This window comes from Ictalurus furcatus, chromosome 19 (assembly GCF_023375685.1).
Source record: "Ictalurus furcatus strain D&B chromosome 19, Billie_1.0, whole genome shotgun sequence".
Taxonomy (NCBI): Eukaryota; Metazoa; Chordata; class Actinopteri; order Siluriformes; family Ictaluridae; genus Ictalurus; species Ictalurus furcatus.
The window spans coordinates 6,241,155-6,258,720 of NC_071273.1; the positions used below are offsets into that span (position 1 = coordinate 6,241,155).

At 40.2% G+C, this 17,566-nt stretch overlaps 1 protein-coding gene across 3 annotated transcripts; it reads right to left on the bottom strand.

Annotated features, from left to right (window-relative positions):
• Positions 1 to 69: 69 nt before the first annotated feature.
• On the bottom strand, positions 70 to 16,779 carry tmem214 (transmembrane protein 214). 3 transcript variants are annotated; one of them, XM_053650003.1, is made up of 17 exons: positions 15,658 to 15,977; positions 14,817 to 15,023; positions 12,431 to 12,624; positions 10,675 to 10,825; positions 10,346 to 10,480; positions 9,048 to 9,130; positions 7,716 to 7,821; positions 7,492 to 7,573; positions 7,273 to 7,374; positions 7,002 to 7,143; positions 4,369 to 4,460; positions 4,100 to 4,148; positions 3,909 to 4,016; positions 2,980 to 3,194; positions 2,666 to 2,834; positions 2,169 to 2,320; positions 70 to 520 (listed from the first exon to the last, which is right to left on the bottom strand). In XM_053650003.1, exons 3-17 carry the CDS (start codon positions 12,611 to 12,613, stop codon positions 394 to 396), a joined length of 1,896 nt encoding a protein of 631 aa, XP_053505978.1. In that variant the 5' UTR covers positions 12,614 to 12,624; positions 14,817 to 15,023; positions 15,658 to 15,977; the 3' UTR covers positions 70 to 393. The 3 variants fall into 3 exon arrangements, with proteins under 3 accessions (XP_053505978.1, XP_053505976.1, XP_053505977.1); XM_053650001.1 differs by lacking the exons at positions 14,817 to 15,023; positions 15,658 to 15,977 and adding an exon at positions 16,453 to 16,779; XM_053650002.1 differs by lacking the exon at positions 15,658 to 15,977 and having other exon boundaries at positions 14,817 to 15,059.
• Positions 16,780 to 17,566: the final 787 nt, after the last annotated feature.

Below are 17,566 nucleotides of genomic sequence, written 5' to 3' on the forward strand. Positions count from 1 at the left end.
TGTGTGTCCTGCGTCATTCAGCACTTTTCATATCCAATTATACCAGAAGATTCTTTTGTAACCCCCCCCCCCCCCCCCCCCCGAATACATACATACAATAAATACCGTATCTGCAATCATCTAGGTAAAACACAAGAGATGAAAAGAAAAACCCACAAAACATTTTGGGTATTGATCATATAAAAAGTCCTGAAATTAAGGGGTGGGGGTGGAGTCCCAAATAATGTAGTGGGGGGACAAAAAGACAAAACAGGTAAGTGTTCCACCTCCTGTCGAGTCCTCTGAATTAGAGAAATATTAGATGGCAAAGTATCCTACAGTTTTTACAGCCCAACGTGAGAAGGTAGACGCAAATAAAGACGACAAGTCTCTGTCCCATATTCTGGGCGTGTATCATGCCTTGGACAGCAGCTCTTGGGCCCAGCTCCCGATGGCTGTTGTTTTATCCTGCAAGTAAATCCATGTGCTGTTGGTGAAAGCTACCACATGGTTCTGCATGCAGAGAAGCGATACTTCACCACTACAAGGGGAAAAAGCAGACATTACAATGTAATTAGTCCAACATATACATTTTCTTTATAATATTAACCATCTGTTCATTGATTTATTTAGTTTTACAGTGCTGTGAAAATTTTTGTGTATCTCATACTAAATAGTTTTAGAATTTCAAACAAAATGCAACATAAAACAATGGCAACATGAGTAAAATGCACAAAAGCAAAAAAAAAGTTCCCAAAACACCCATCACCCACGTGAAAAACGAATTGCCCCTTAAACTTAAAATCTGGTTGTGCCACCTTTAGCAGCAATAACTGCAACCAAACGCTTCCGATAACTGGAGATCAGTCTTTCACAGCAGTGTGTTAATTTTGGCCCACTCTTCTTTGCAGAATTGCTTTAGTTCAGCCACGTTGGAGGATTTTCGTGTGAACTGCCCATTTAAGATCCTGCCACAGCATCTCAATTGGTTCAAGTCAGGACTTTGACTAGACCACTGTAAAACTTTAATTTGACTTTTTTGAGCCATTCGGTGGACTTAAATATTCTTCTGTGTTAGCAGTGGTGTTCGCCTCACCACTCTTCCATGGATGCCATTTTTGCCCAGTGTCTTTCTGATAGTGGAGTCATGAATAGTGACCTTTATTGATACAAGAGAGGCCTGTAGTTCCTTTGATGTTGTCCTTGGCTCTTTTGTCATTCCTGGATGAGTAGTTGCTGTGCTTTTGGAGGAATTTTGGAAGGTCGGCCACTTCTTGGAAGGTTCACTACTGTGCCAAGTTTTTTTTCCATTTGGAGATAACGGCTCTCACTGTGGTTCTTTCGAGTCCCAGAGCCTTTGAAATAGCTTTGTAACCCTTCCCAGACTGATGTATTTCAACCACCTTCTCCCTCATCATTTCTGGACTCTCTTTCAACTTTGGCATAGTGCATTACTGGGTAAGACCTTTTAACCAACTTCATGTTGAAAAAGTTCTATGTAAGTGTTGATGTGATTGAACAGGGTTTGCAGTAATCAGGCCTGGTTGTGTCTAGTCCAGCTGAACCCCATTATGAATGCAGTTTCATAGATTTGGGGAATTCGTAACTACGGGGCAAATACATTTTCACACAGGCCCAGTTGATACTGGATTACTTTTTTGCTTCAATAAATAACATTATCATTCAAAAACTGTATTTTGTGTTTATGCAGTTTGCCCTGTTTTATCTTAGATTCTGTTTTAATTTCTGAAACAATTTAGTATGAGATACACAAAAACAGAAGAAATCAGGATGGGGCAATTACTTTTTCCCCAGCACTGTATTCAAAAGACATACAGAAAAAAAAAAAAAAAAAAAAGAGTGAGTCATACATTTATCATTCAAATTCCGTTAAATATTCTAAGAGTCAAATTGAATCAATCATGAAGCCAGTATCATGTACTGAATCGCATCGTGACTGGAGTCTATAGTTACACTCCTAATTTACAGTAATACACAGCACACCAATTTTTTAAATAGTAAGCCAACTAATCAGATATAGGAATTATTGGGCTTGGAGAGGTTTCAAATAAAATTTTCCATCCCTTAAAATAGAGTCACTGGCCAAAAATGAATAAGCTATTAAAAATTAAAGCATCTAAAAAAAAAAAAAAAAAAAAAAAAAAAAAAGTACAATGACTGGTACTGACTTGCAGGAGTCCTGCAGTGACTGCCAAAGGTGCTGGAGAGCTGTTACGATGTACTGCAGGCCGGGTAGGATGTAGTTCTGATGCACAAACAGCAATAGCTCCTTTACAAACTCCAAAAACTGGAAAACACTCTCTGGGGTGTTGGCATTGATCTGAATGCAGGCAAGCAAACAAAACAAAAACTTCAACCTCATTTCTTCAATGGGAAGGGCAAACCTAGTGACGAGAAGGGCAACATGCACACATCCCGACTTGCACATGAATGTAAGTGAGTCTTTAAAAAGTTAGTTAAATCAAATATTACACTATTTACATTACCTGTTAAGTAAAACCAAACAAACCTCTCACTTTACAATCGGCAGTCTTTAAAATTTCACCCGTAGTTACGTTTAAGGCACAATTGAACAAATCTCATTACTTATATGAATAATAGCCATCGTAAAACCTGCAAAAACTGTTCACGTTGGTTTTATTGCAAGAGACGGACTGTATCTCACCCATTCTACGAGTAATGGTGTGCTCTCCTGCAGCCACAGCATCAATTCAGAACTCTTCTGTGCAATAAAGACTGCAACCACCTTCAGCTTCTCCAAAATGGCTTCCAAAAATGGACCCACTGCCTCCACAGCCAGAGAGTAATAATACGGCGTAGTCTCAGCTAAGTAGCTACACACACACAAAAACACAGCATACATAGTACGTTCAGTGCAGCACACAAAGCCGCTATTTCAGAATGTGATTTTCTTTTTTCTTTTTTTTTTAATACTGTGCAGTTATTTGGGTTTTGTGAGTATATTTTGTGGATTTTTACTTGATGCCCTGCTGGCTGTAATGAGACACTTTTCTCCAGCCCTGCTGGGATACTGCAGTGACTCCAGTCTTCTGCAGGTACAGCGCTGTGGTGGAGTTGGCGAACGCTCCGCGAGATCTCACATCGTGAACGATAAAACCGGCGACAAACACCAACAGCACCATCAGCACCCGCTTCCACGGGAACCCCTGAGAGCGAATTTTCATCTGCAGAGACTACGTAAAAGGAGCAGAGGGGGAAATACGAGTGAGCATTAGTGACACTACAATGACATTCGTTTTTATCTTTTGTTGTGGACAAAAATAACCAGTGTTAGACAGGGACCATTTCTAGTCACGTTACGACCTCAGCTTCATGATACATTACAGCCTGGCATATTACATAAGAAATAAATGTATTCTTACATTAACAGAACATCCCGAAGTGTTTTAGTCCTCTTAAACCACAGCATTTTGCTACTGATTATGACTTATTTATTACAGAACAAGACATTGTGCATTTTACTTGTTTATAGTCATGTTTAATGGTTGGAACATCCGACAAACAGGATAGTTTCTGTTATCACTTATCAGCAGCTCTAAACAGTCATTCCCTCATCAGACCCCCCCCGCCCCAAAGGTAATAAACAATTACACGTTTCTAATCCATTTATGTGCCGCGTCCACCATACAAGTCCTTATTTAAATTGTTACCACAGACATATTAGAGCTGGTATTAGAACAGACTCGTTTAGAAGAACTGTCGGAGCTGATACATTTATGGAAAATTAAATAAACACCTTCTGATCAATCAGAAGAGAGTACTCGACAGTGCTGTGGTATAAAACTACTTAAATTTCATCGTTCCGAACTTGCGATTTGGTAGGACGGTCTAGTGTTTACCACATTCAATTGAATTTTTGGCCAGAATAATGCATCCCACATCCTTACACTGCAGACGGCATTGCATTCCTGTACGTCATCCACGTTAGCTGTGGACCTAATCTCTTCATTCGTCACTCTGAAAGACTGAATTGTTTCTTGAAGGTTGTTTCGCAACTACAAAAAAAAAAACAACCAAATGATTAGTACACACAAAGCAAAAATGAAAAGACAGAAAATATATATCTCTGCCACTGTACCTTTGGTGGGAGTGTGCGCCATAAACTGAGCAGATGATTCAACAAGAGGCTGTTAAGGAAGACACACAGAACTTTACAAAGGTTTACAAGTAACCTCATTTACAACATGGCACGTGGTTATAAAATTGCAGAATGTTGCATTAGAGGAGCAGTTCTGTGACTCTATAAAGATGTGTCCAAAAAAAGGCTAATTATATAATAATTCTAAAAATGTACTCATTACATTGAACACATACATTTTGTTATTAATAGTAAGGTTAAATGTTTACCTGGACTGGGTGAGGTGTTTAGTGTAAAGTTGCCTCCATACACCGATACTCTGTGCGTCTACACAAAGGCACTCGGTCAGGCTGCTCAGCAACTACAGATGAAAAACATAAAATCAGGCAAGGGCGACAAATGTAATCTCTCCGTTGGATTCAAAGCAAGATGAGGTACATTTTGCACTTGGCTGTGTTTGTATGTTCCTATTTTATAGGCAGGCAAAGCATCAAATTCAATTATTGATAATCTGGTGTGCGGTTTATTGTGCTGGCACACAAGCTGCTGAGCTGTACTTCTGGTTCTACTGCGACTGAACAACATTTTCTCAGCCATCACTCCCGCCATCGATCAATGTTGCTGCTCGAGTTCACAAGCTGTCTGCAGGTCTCTTTGACGCTGATTATGGTAAAGTACGAATGTGGCTCAAATATATAGCCTTGTTGATGGTATAAGGCTAATCACTTATGATTCCTTTGGCTCAGGATGAGCACACAGCGTTGGTCTGCGTCCATTATGGATGCAGGAAATGTCTGCAATAGCCTGATAGGTCTGGATCACACTTTTCTGAAGCTTCCAAATGACACCATCTCTGTGCCTTTGTGAACCACAGTGACCGAGAAAGAGGCCATCAAAGTCGGGCATTTTAGCCGACTTTGGAGCTTTGTATTCAGATCAAATGACACCTCAGGCACTGCCCAGAGATTATTAAGTTTCAGTGTAGGATTCTGAAAATCCCTAGCGCATAGACTTTGTTCAATCAATCCAATTAATGAAAAATCTGACCTTGGAAACCCAGCAGCTGTGGCCTGCTTCGGTGTGCTCTCCTGGGCTTACCCTCTCACCTCAACCTCATTGTAAATAAATGCTCATGGACCTGTACTCAGCAGTATCTACCAACTAGTAGTGGGTACTACAAGTCCGACTCCGAAAAAGTTGGGACAGTATGGAAAATGCTAATAAAAACAAAAGGAGTGATTTGTAAATATACTTTGATTCGCATTGAAACAAAAAACGTATAAAGACAAGATATTTGATGTTTTACCTAATTAACTGCATAATTTTTTTTGAAGATAAATGTTTATTTTCAAATTGATGCATGCAACATGTTCCAAAAAAGTTGGGACAGGGGCAATTTAGGACTAATAGCAATGCGACAAGTTGAAATAGGAAGATGATGTGAAACAGGTGAGGTAACTGTCTAATCATAGTATATAAGGAGCCTCCAAAAAAGGCCTAGTCCTTCAAGAGCAAGGATAGGTCGAGCCTCGCCAATCTGCCTACAGATGCGTCAGCGAATAATCCAACACTTTGAGAACAACATTTCCCAAAGACAAATCGGTAGGATTTTGGGCATTTCACCTTCTACAGTGCACAATAGAATTAAAAAAAGAGTCAAGGAATCCGGTCAAATCTCAGTGCATAAAGGGCGAGGCTGAAAACCACTTCTGAATGCGCGTGATCTCCGATCCCTCAGACGTCACTGTCTTAAAAACCACCATGAGTCTGTAATGGAGATCCTGACATGGGTTCGGGAATACTTTGGTAAACCTTTGTCCGTCAACACCATTCGCCGCTGCATCCACAGATGCAAGTTAAGGCTTTACTATCCACAGCAGATGCTTCTCTGGGCTCGGTCTCATCTGAGATGGACAGTAGCACAGTGGAATCATGTTTTGTGGTCCGATGAGTCAACATTCCAAATAGTTTATGGACAAAACAGCCACTGTGTTCTCCGGGCCAAAGAGGAAAAGGACTGTTATCAAGCTGTTATCAATGTCAGGTCAGTGCCCATGGCATGGGTAACTTGCACTTCTGTGAGGGCATCATTAATGCAGAAAGATATTTTGGAGCAACATATGCTGCCATCCAGAGCAGGACAACGCTAAATCATATTCTGCCCGGATTACAAGCGCATGGTTGCGTAAGCAGAGTGTGCGGGTGCTAGCATGGCCTGCCTGCAGTCCCGACCTGTCTCCTATTGAGAACGTGTGGCACATTACGAAACGCAAAATAAGGAAACGAAGGCCCCATACAGTAGCGAAATGCATAATGGATGAATGGGGGAAAATTCCGCTCGCTAAACATAACCAACTAGTGTCTTCACTCAGTGCCTTACGCTTAAGAAGTGTTATTAAAAGAAAAGGAGACGTTACACAGCAGTAAACAGTCGACTGTCCTAACTTTTTTGGAGTGTGTTGCAGTCATCAGATTTGAAAAAAATAGATAAAATTAAGTAAAACATCAAATAATGTATTAATAATGTGTTTTCAATATAGTATTTGAAATTGAATTTTCAAATGTCTCTTTTTGTTTGTTTTTTTGCATTTTCCATACTGTTCTCTGTCTCCAATATATATATTATATATTTTTCTTCAACTCTTTAGTTAAGCCATATAGAAAATTTGAGGGCGGGTCTTCTTTGGCCTTTCTTCATTCAGGTACTATCCAAGTTCATGTATAATGTGTATTTGAAAATTCCCACCAAGTTGAGCCCAACAGGTCTGACTGTAAAATACTGAGACAGGATTTCCAGTGTGACTCACAGCAGCTCAGGCACATTATGTTTTTGGAGCATTTTATCTCACAGAGCTAAATAAAAATGAAAAGAGTAACCTTTATCTGTGTGAAAACTTCTTACCTCTTTCTTCATGCTATCGGGACAACTGGGCGTGGCTCTGGAGAGAAAGGAAGGGAAGTATGTATGCAACGTAGATTCCGGTTTCGCCCCAAACGCTAGAACCTTCAGCCGGGGGTAGAGCCTCCTCAACTGCTCCTGCAGGCTGAAAACACAACAGCTTTTAGCAGAGCAAATCTATAGCCCTGTTGTTCAATAGACTAATAATGAATCACTAGATAATGGTAATAAAAAAAACAAACTCTCTCTGGTATTCACAGTTTGCAATAATTACCTTGCTGACAAGGCATTTCTGGGCATGTAAGCAAAATCCAGCAGAGGGAAGAATTCTTTCGGGCCCATTACCCCAAACCCTTTAGATAGATTGGCATGGAGCCTATAAGAGAGATGGAACAAGTTATATATTGTGCATTAACGTTAGACTAAAGGCCTAAGAAGTCTAGTATTGTGCAAGAGCTAAAGCTGTCCGAGACCTAAAGCAGCAGTAACTCACGTGAGCAGTCTCTCTAGGTATGCAATGGCGTAGGCAGACAGAGATTTCACTCCTAGAACAGGGAGCATGATGCCCAGCCAAACTAAAGGCCAACAAAACGACACAGAAGGCAAAACACACACAATATTGAATTATGTAATGAACAATCAGGACATCCCAGTCTATTCCAAACCAGGTATCCTATCCCATTGGCTTTAGGCCACATACAATTTAAGAATGCTCACCTTTTATGCCTTGGGTAAGGTCATAGAAGCCGGCTTGTCCGAGAGCCCACATAATGGTCAGACACTTGGTTGGACGGTTCTGGTGGGAGCGCAGAAGCTCCAGGTGCTAAGACGGGCACACAGCGTCAATGAGTTGGCAAAAAGGATTAACGCAATAATTGCTTAAACCAAACCACAAACTTTACAAGGACCACTTGGTAATTTCCTTAAACAATTGTTAATAGCCGAACGATTTTGTGCAATACTGTCCGAGACTCAAGGCAGACATGCAAAAAGTACAAGGCTTCCCCAAAATAGGGGCCAGAATTAGGTAATATTTTCAAATGTTACCGGGAGTCGCATTTAAATTCAACACGTGCTATTTTAGTCTTTTCTCTTTCCTGACACGCTGCATTAAGCGAAGGTAAAGAAACAAAAAACATTTCCCCTGCCCATCGTCTACCTCCACAAAACAAACGAGCGTTGCGTCTCAAACCGCATACTTGTCTACTATTCTAGATCGTTATTGAGAACACTAACCAGTTTTCTGATTACATTTAGCGTATGATTTTTTATTTTTTTTTTGTCATCTTAAAACCTACCAAAAGATCTGTTTGGATGCCTTCTGGATTTCCTAGATTAGTCAAAACTTTTGGATGTAGGGCCAAAGTTTCTGATTCTGACACACGGCTCGCGACGACAATCACAACGATGGTGAAAAGTCTTAAGAGAGACAGGGCTGGTCAGTGCGCTTAAGGAAACCGCTAAACATTTTACCAGTTCGATTTAGAAACCGGATGGACAGGGATGATTGGGCTCTGATGTATGGGCTTGTAATTTTCCACATGTACACAAGATGGACACGCTCAAGTCATGGTTGCTTCTGTAAGCGCACACAAAGTCATGCATCGAGTATAAACCAACGGTTCCTCTGCTTCGTGGTGCATCACACCACCCTGATGTGGATTATTTTCCTATAACAGCACAACTAGACTGGTAAGTCTGTGCTGGGAATATCCTTTTAGGTTTTTAAGTCACTTGTGTTACACATACATTTTACCAGCCTCCTAAAATGTCCAAATTTTACAGTAATCCTAAATTATTAAGATATTTATTTATTTATATGTAGGCTGGCCAAGGCTTAGGGGTCACAGAAAATACCTACTGTCCATTTGCCCAAAAAAGTTTGTGAACCTCTGCATTCCCAAATTTCCACTTTAAGTTACAGTACAGACTACAGCATTTCTGCAGACCCTATAAATCCAAGCAAATGTGGCAAGACACAAAGCAACCAAAGCTTTTACAAGTTCCAACCAAACCGCTAGAGAGCAAACGGGCATAAATTTCGCTTACCTCAGTCAGGCTGAGCGTTGCTGTTTTGGGTTTGTTCATCAAGATGGCCTGAATGCACATTCTGTAGCCATGCAGTGGTTCAGCTAGTAAAAATAAATAAATAATAATTAAAAAAAAGATACACAAGGTGACTCCTCACTTCGATGGAAGCCCTCAGTGGCCATTAGTTGTTGTTTTTTTCTGTTGTTTTCTCGTGATCTCGACTTAACTTTCCTGTGTACTGGACATCCATCGTCCCGAAGTCAATGGGGTTTTGAATGTTTTTTTTTGCTTAAATGCCTAAAATAAGGTCTGTGGTCAACACAAGCTCAATACATATTCACGTTTTATACTATGCCATAAAATACCTCAGTAATACCTCACTCAGGATTTTTCAAAAAGCTTTTACGTGTCTTGAAATAGGCGGTTGCTAACAAGTGGCTAAATGGCACTACAGAGGTTGTCAGGGACATTAAACGTCATCACGCCGAACATGAAAACTCTTCTAGTACAGCCTCGTCATGTTTATACTCGCACTCTTGCAACTCAAACTTCCCAACTTGCAGATTTATCAGTTTATAGTATTTTCCAATTGTATTGTTTTTTTAAAATAAAGATTGAAAGAGTTTTCAGAAGCATAGCAGTGGTGAAGTCATGCGACCGTGGTGTAGTTCGTTTATAACCTAACGTTAGCTTTTTACTTCTGGTGAGTGTATAGGCTTCAAAATCTTATCTTAATGAACGAAACATGTACGAATCATAAACTTTTGTTGGTCACGGAGTTCATTTTCTGCAATAAGCCAAAGGAAAAATCCTATTGGCTTTTTGTCGAGGGAAGCGGGATGATGCAAACATCCAAGCTGGGCTACAAAAATACTTCATCCCTGCAGGACTGACACTTGAGAAGGGGACACATCCCTCTCTCTTAATACGGAGACAAAGTCCATCTCTACAGCGGGACATTATTACATTTATGATGGCGAAGATGCCAACGTGCACGTAACACCAGTCCCATTCACAAAGCGCAAGATTTTCTCAGGATAAAATTACATCGTGAGAAAACAGCTTTTGTTATGTCGAGATCACGAGAAAACAGCAGAAAAAAATGAATAATGCACGGCCGCTTAGGGCTTCCGTACACTACCACTGAGGCTTAAACAAACCAACACAGATCCTACATTAACCCAAATGGCTGAAATGATAGCTAGTTTTCAAAAAGTGCTAAAAAAAAAAAATTAAACTACAACAGGTTGAGCAGGATGGTATAGGTATAGCAAACTGTATATTTTATCGACACGACTAGTAGTATGATTTATTACCTGTTGGTCTATCCAACTCCCGGAGCATGGTATACACACAGTGATCGAAGAATTCTTGTAGTGTGTCACCGCTTTTCCCCAACAGATTCTTAATTATGCTGCGCAGATCCTTTCCAGCAAGGCAGTAGGGGTAATCTGCATAGAGATGTATTTGTTAAAACCCACAAATTCATACTTTATGCTCCTGTGTGGTAACAGATTAGACCTCTTGCTTTATATCTGCTGTTTGTACGATAAACAAAACATTCCTCAAACTGAAAAAAGTTCCTCTCAAAGGAGCCAGTAATCTCCATATTCAGCAGGATGGTGAACACATTTCAGACACGCACCATGAGCGTAGCTGCTGAGCGTGGGATCGGTGTCAGGTGCGAGCAGCTTGCTGTTCAGATACCCGGCCAGATCCTTCACCCAGACGCACGGATTCTCAGGGAACATAGCTTGACTTTTGTCCAGCTGTTGCCGCAACTCCACCACATCCAGCTAGGACAGTAAGGGGGAGAAATATAGCCAGCCACACAGACACTCAAAGTCAAGTCACATTTATTTATATAACGCATTTAAAACACCACGAGTGTTGACCAAAATGCTACACGTCATGCAGGGTAAGAAACACATTAAAAAAAGAGCATAAAAATAAACATACAAACAAATAATTACTAGGGATGCACTGAAATGAAAATTCTTGGCCGAAGTCGAAACCGAATATAATGAAAAACTTGGCCGAGGCCGAATACGTTTTTTTAATTTATTTATTTATTTTGCCATTTTTTTCACCATTGCATAAATGAAATAGTCAAAATGTGCTTTTTACTATTTTGTCTTGCTTTTCAAAGAAAAAAATCAATTACAAAAACTACAATTTCAAAATATTTATTTAACACTGAACTTTTTTTTTTTTTCATTCCAGCCGGCATAGGCTACCAACAAGGCACAATATCCATCCATCCATCCATCCATCCATCCATCCATCCATCCATCACAACATTAAATAAATAAATGAGTAAAATAAAAATATTTTGATGTGGTCATTATGTCACGGTTCTCAACATCCGAAGAGCATGCCCTCGTGCACGTAGCACGTGCATGCGCGCGCCCCCTCATCGCTCCGAGCGCGCTTCCGGAAGTGGAGGTCGTGAAATTCGCGCGTCTGACTCTGGTTGCTAGGCTATTTGATCGCGTCATCAAACACGTCATTGTTCGGTCAAATTTATTCGGCCTTTTCACTTATTTGGCCGAACACTGAAAGTGCTTTTTTTTGCTATTTTCAGCCGAATAATTTCAGTTGCCGAACATTCGGTGCATCACTAATAATTACTATTGAGAAAACAAGCCAGATATAACCAAGACCAGCTAGACAGGGAAGATTATAGATTGGCCTGAGAAAAGAAGTAAGTAAATTTTATTTATATAGCACGTTTAACACAGCAAAGCTGACCAAAGTGCTGAACGGTAAGAAAAAGTAAAATTGAAAACAGAATAAAACCAAATAGAGACCGACAATAAACAATAGTAAAAATTAGTTTAAAGCGCCTGGGAGAAGAGATACGCGTTCAGCCTCTTTTTAAAAATGATAAAAGAAGGTGCGAGGCGGATGTCCAGTTCCGGCAACTGAAAAAGCTTCACCCCCCTTAGTTTTTAAAACGGGATCGAGGGACATGCAGAAAAAACTTATCAGAAGATCTTAGAAATCTGCTAGATGAACGTGGTGTAAGAAGATCTTTGAGATAAGAAGGAGCTTGACCAGTAAGAGTTTTAAAGACAAACAACAGAATCTTAAACTGGATCCTAAAACGGACCGGGGACCAATGGAGCGATGTTAAAATTGGGGTGACATGACCATATTTCTTTGCCCTGGTCAACAGCCTTGCAGCTGCAAGAGAAATGAGAGAGGAAGAGAGAATGAAAAGATTGAGTAGACACTAGGTATGATGCTATATATACACATAAATATAAACCCCGCCGCAACCACCACAACCACAGCGGTGCTACTGGGGAAACTGGGAAACTGTAAAACCAGTACATATACAGGATACAAAAATAAATCACGCTGGTATTGGTATGGATCATAACATGTCCAGTACTCACAGCTTTGACGGCTTCCTCCAACGTTTTGTAGTGGGTCACTTTAGAGCTGCTGCTGGACTGGGATTTCTTGGACTGTTTTGCCGCGTTAGGTTTCTTCTGTTGAGTCTCAGCTGGTGGAGGAACCTGTTCCTTGTTCTGCTTCTTTCCGATCTTCTCGAAACTGTCATATATCGTCTCGGACATCTTTACAGGTGCTGCGAACAACGAAAGATACGATTTTATTCAACACACGTCAAAAGGAGTCGACGGGTCCGAGAGAGAATCTTTCGCAACAAGACGACACATTACTCAGGACAGCCTCTCGCATCCATGCCCGGTCCAAAAAAATAAAAGCTGTGCAATGACAGACCGACCGGAGCAGAAGTATGGCAGGGTGCACACGTTTTGAAACTGAACTTCGGCACATATTTTCCCTAACTGGGAGGCTATCGATCACATCCATGACTATACTGTCTCCACATTGTGCACAGCAAGTACAGGCTGCCACACGTACAAAAAATACAAATGTATAAAAACCAAAACCTCAGTATGCCCACACGCCAAATTACAGCCATGCTTGGAAGAGGACTCACAGAGGTCGATTGAACCGAAGTCCTGAACTCATCTACTTTAACCTTTTAAAAGATCGGGATCAATTACACTGATGTGCTGACTCAGTCGTGTTCTTTACTCCACTGTGATGCTGAACAATAAATCTGAAAGAGGAGTGGGATGCTATTTATTTGTACCGATACGCAAAAGTTGTTCGTATAAAACGGATAAATTTTTTTTTTTACAAAGCGTAGTCTGTTCAAAATCTTATACATAGTAACTTGTGACCAAAAAAAAAAAAGTTTTTTTTAAAAAAAAAAAACCCTTCCTTCTTAGGGTAGTGCCTGTAATAAAATCTCTCTGATGGGGGAAAACGTCTTTCAATCAGATTTCGATAAATGAATGGATAGAACGTGTATCAATCAGATTCTTTCTACGCATTTTATGTCACAGCACCTTAAAGACACAAAGCAGGCGATTTTTAGCAACCGGATCAAAAAAAAAATTCAAATTCAAAACACATCGGTCATTTCCTGACATAGATACGACGGCGTTTTGCTTGTTGTTGTTGGGCCACTCATTAAAACAAAAATACAAGATTTCAAGAATAAAGCTGAAATCTTTTGAGGAGGAGAAAAAAAAAAAAAAAAGTCTTGATGTACGATATTACAATAAAATGTCACAGCAACATTAGCCATGACACATCGTGGGCTCGAAGCCAAACTCGCTGGAGTTCCACTTCTTCGGGATCGATCGTTTTGACCGTCGATCACGTACACACCCTCCGGGACCGGCATGCAGACGTAACCATCGATAGCCTTAACGGTGAACGCCGGCTGCGATTTCTCCTTCAGGGAAAGAGGCAAGAACTTCACCAAACCCTCATCTGAACACATGAATGTTATGTACCATTGTGTCATAGTACTGGGACTAGAGATGCACCGAGGCTATTTTTCCACGCTATTGGACATCAGCCGATAGTTTAAAAACATCCGGTGATCAGGGACGATTATATCCTGTCGATCAAAAGAGGGCGGGAAAACGCATGGATTTCGGTGCTGTGTGTAAAGATGATGTCTCTTGTGTGGAAGGACGACAAAACTGCAGTTCGTAATCTCTGCAGTGTTAAATTTTTACACTGGAAGTTAGCAGCAGTTTCGGCGTCGAGTCTAATTTTTTTTTTTTTTTTTTACCAAGCTGCTCGCGTTGAATTAAAGGGCCAGTGCACCGTTGAAAGATTTAAATGAAAATGAGTTGACAAAAGTAAGTGTATGTGTAATATATATATATATATATATATATATATATATATATATATATATATATATATATATATATATATATATATATATATATATATTTCACATCCAGTTAATGTTAATATATAAAAAAGTTGATACTATATATTACCAGTTTGATGTTCAGTGATGAGGTAGAAATGCTTGTTTGTGGTGAGTGAATGTGAAGACTAACAGGAGTACAGTTTCAGTTAGAATTCAGTCAATGTTGTGAGGGAAATTATTCATTTTTACTTTGTAATAATTTTGTTTCTGTTCATGTTCATCTGAGGATAATGCCCAAGAGTGTCATGTAATGTGACTGAGATCAGTACAGAATGTTTAGCTGCTATACAGAGACACAAACATGTTCTTCTGTTCAAGTTTCATCTAAACATCTTCTAAGATCCTAAAACAAAGCCTGTTTGAACTGCCTCAAACCGCTTCTTATCGGTACACAGAATTATGTCATGCTCTGCCTTTCATATATATAGTAGTGGTTCAGCACAAGCACTTCAGAGCGCTCTCATTGCTCTATCCTGCTTTATTCTATCCTGTATTAACCCTTTTTTTTTTACCTTCAGAGGACGAGTCTGCAAGTGTTGTCTAATTTCCACGACAATTTGGCGTCTCCTGGCTGGGCTGCGCGAGTCTTTCAGCTTTTCTGGACAACAAGCAAACTGGTGGACGCTCGTGAAAAAGTTTCACCCTGGAGTCTGTGTTAATACGCAGGCGGGTTGTCCTTTGTTGTGTAGAGCGAAAGACCGATGCAGCCTTACCACTGACTGGTAGGAATCATCAAGAATTTAGAATTAGAATTTTATGAAGTCATAGTGTATTGCTGTCTCTATGGAAGGGAGTCAATTATATAAGAAATGCGTGTATTACATTGAGAGAAGTATTACATGGAGGCGATTTCTTATAAGAAGTTCCAAGAACTTCGGCAGAGATATTGGTGTTTCTTAGATCATAGCTTCAAAACCAAGATATGTACTGATGGGTGTAATATGTTATATTATATATATATTATATTATATATATATATATACACATATATATATATATATATATATATATCGAGAGAGAGAGAGAGAGCGAGATAATAACGGTAAAAATATTTGCTAACGGAAAGAGTCCGGTTCGAGCAATAAAAAAGTAAAGAGAGTACTTATTAAGAAGCGCAAGAGGCGCTTTCATAAGAAACTTTACAGTCCATACAGGACTTTTTGTGATTTTTTCAGCCAAAAATGTTTGATTTAGATGCAGATATAGGAAAAATGTGTGGACTTGTGAAAATTGAGTTTTGTGTGCTTTTTTTCCCCCCCTCTCTTCTGAAAACTACATGAATTGGCAAAATAATTTTGCACAGTCTTCTGCAGTGACGTTTGTTGGTAAACGAGAGCTTTCAGCTGTACTCACGTTCGACGTACGTGAATCGAAGAGGGCTTTGGATTGGGACGAGGTCACGTCTCGGCCCCAAACCTGCATAAAATTGTAAAAACGGAGCGTGCCCGATTCCGCGTTAATTTCCCACCATGGCAAAAAAAACACAACCTTGTTATGCCTTCGATTTATAACGTCACAACTTCACACACCTAAAATAGTGTGATTTTGAATATTCCCGCCCATGTTCACGAGGCTCCGCCCCCAGAACCTAGAGTTGTGGTTCTTAAAAAAAAAAAATCAAATAAAACATGACTGACAGGTGGCGCGCCCAATCACAAACAAGCATTCCGGACCGGAAGTCAGTTTTCCAAACGAGTTTTCTCAACCACTCAGTACAGTTGTGCCAAGGCCACGGCTTCATCCTTAATGTGTTTGTATCACAGTCTAGATATCTTCCAGGTTATCTGTACATAGTCATGAATAAACAGATCGACTACTGCACCTTTAAATGTGAATGTGCTGGTGCGGCTGAAACGGATTTGTGTAACTAGCTAGCTGTTCACCTCTGGCTTAAGCTAGTGAATTATGTTCGCTTGCTAAACATCTCGGATAACACTTCCTGGGCTAAGCAGTTAGTTAGTTAGTTTGTTTACAGCTTTATAACTCGTTCTGTTATTAAATTAACAAATGCATTAGACTCAGAAGGACGGAACAGCAAGCTAACGCACAACCAGCTAGCTAGCTCCGTGTTGTCGCGACTACAGATGGACGTGTCGCTTATTTAACATTGAGAACACAATGCGAGTAATCACAGGACATTTCACTTACGATTCAGCTCGATTTTTGGAGAGTTAGTCTCGATCAGAGCTTTTCTGGACTTCTTGTCGGCTTGACTCTTAGCACCGCTGTTCGGTTTCTTGCTTCTTCTCACCACCTCCCACTTACCGGCAGAACCGTTATTATTCGCAGACGAAGCCATCGTTTATTAAGCGTTTAAAAAATGCAAACACTTCGACTGCTTTGTTGTTGTTTGTTTGTTTGTTTAAACACCTTTAATTCCTCTAGAGCTAGTGTACAGAATAATGATCGCAGGTCAGCTCCGGCTACAGCTGCGACTTTAAACTGTCTCTATGCCACGTCGGCTCTGGGGGCGTGACGTCATCACGTAACCGCACGTGCTCCGCTTCTTACGCTCCGTCATGGAGAGATTTAAAAATAAACATTTAAAAAAAAAAACCTTAACGTGAGGAAAGGTCGGTGGGACAGTTTAAAGGTGCGATCGTATACATATATTTTTCATTCCTTACTTGTACAAATAACCTGGAACACTATGGAAAGTGATACAAACAAACAATGGTTCAACACCGTGTGTGTATTAAAAGTGTATTAAGTTGCTGAGAAAACACTTTTGTAAAATGCTTTCCGGTCCGGAAAACGTTTGTGTATGGATGCGCCTCCTGTCAGTCATTTTATAGACGCTGACTACATTTACATGGGCCGCAATAATCTAATTATTGACCTTATTCTGAATAAGACAATATTCTGATTAAGGTGTTTACATGAGTTGCTTTAGAATACTCCTTTCATGTTCTCGTTTTACATGTTATAGAACATAGAGCGATTAACGGTACACGTCATTACGTCCCCGCACCGCGCCGTCCGACGTCCCTCCAGAATTTCACGTATCAATATACAGTTCGTCTGCGATTTTGCTACCATATACAGTTTTGGGTGTTTCATTTTTAATTTTAGGAAATTTTCAAGTGCAGTTATTTATTTATCATGCTATGTGTGCTAATAGACGACTGCTTGAAGCCGTGGGCTGCGTCCGATGCATGTACATACATGTTTTTCGCTTACTATGTAGTAGGAAAGTACGTGGTTTCGGATGCAGCCGTGCTCTCTTGTTTACCGTTAAACGGTTGAGCGCTGCCGTGTGTGT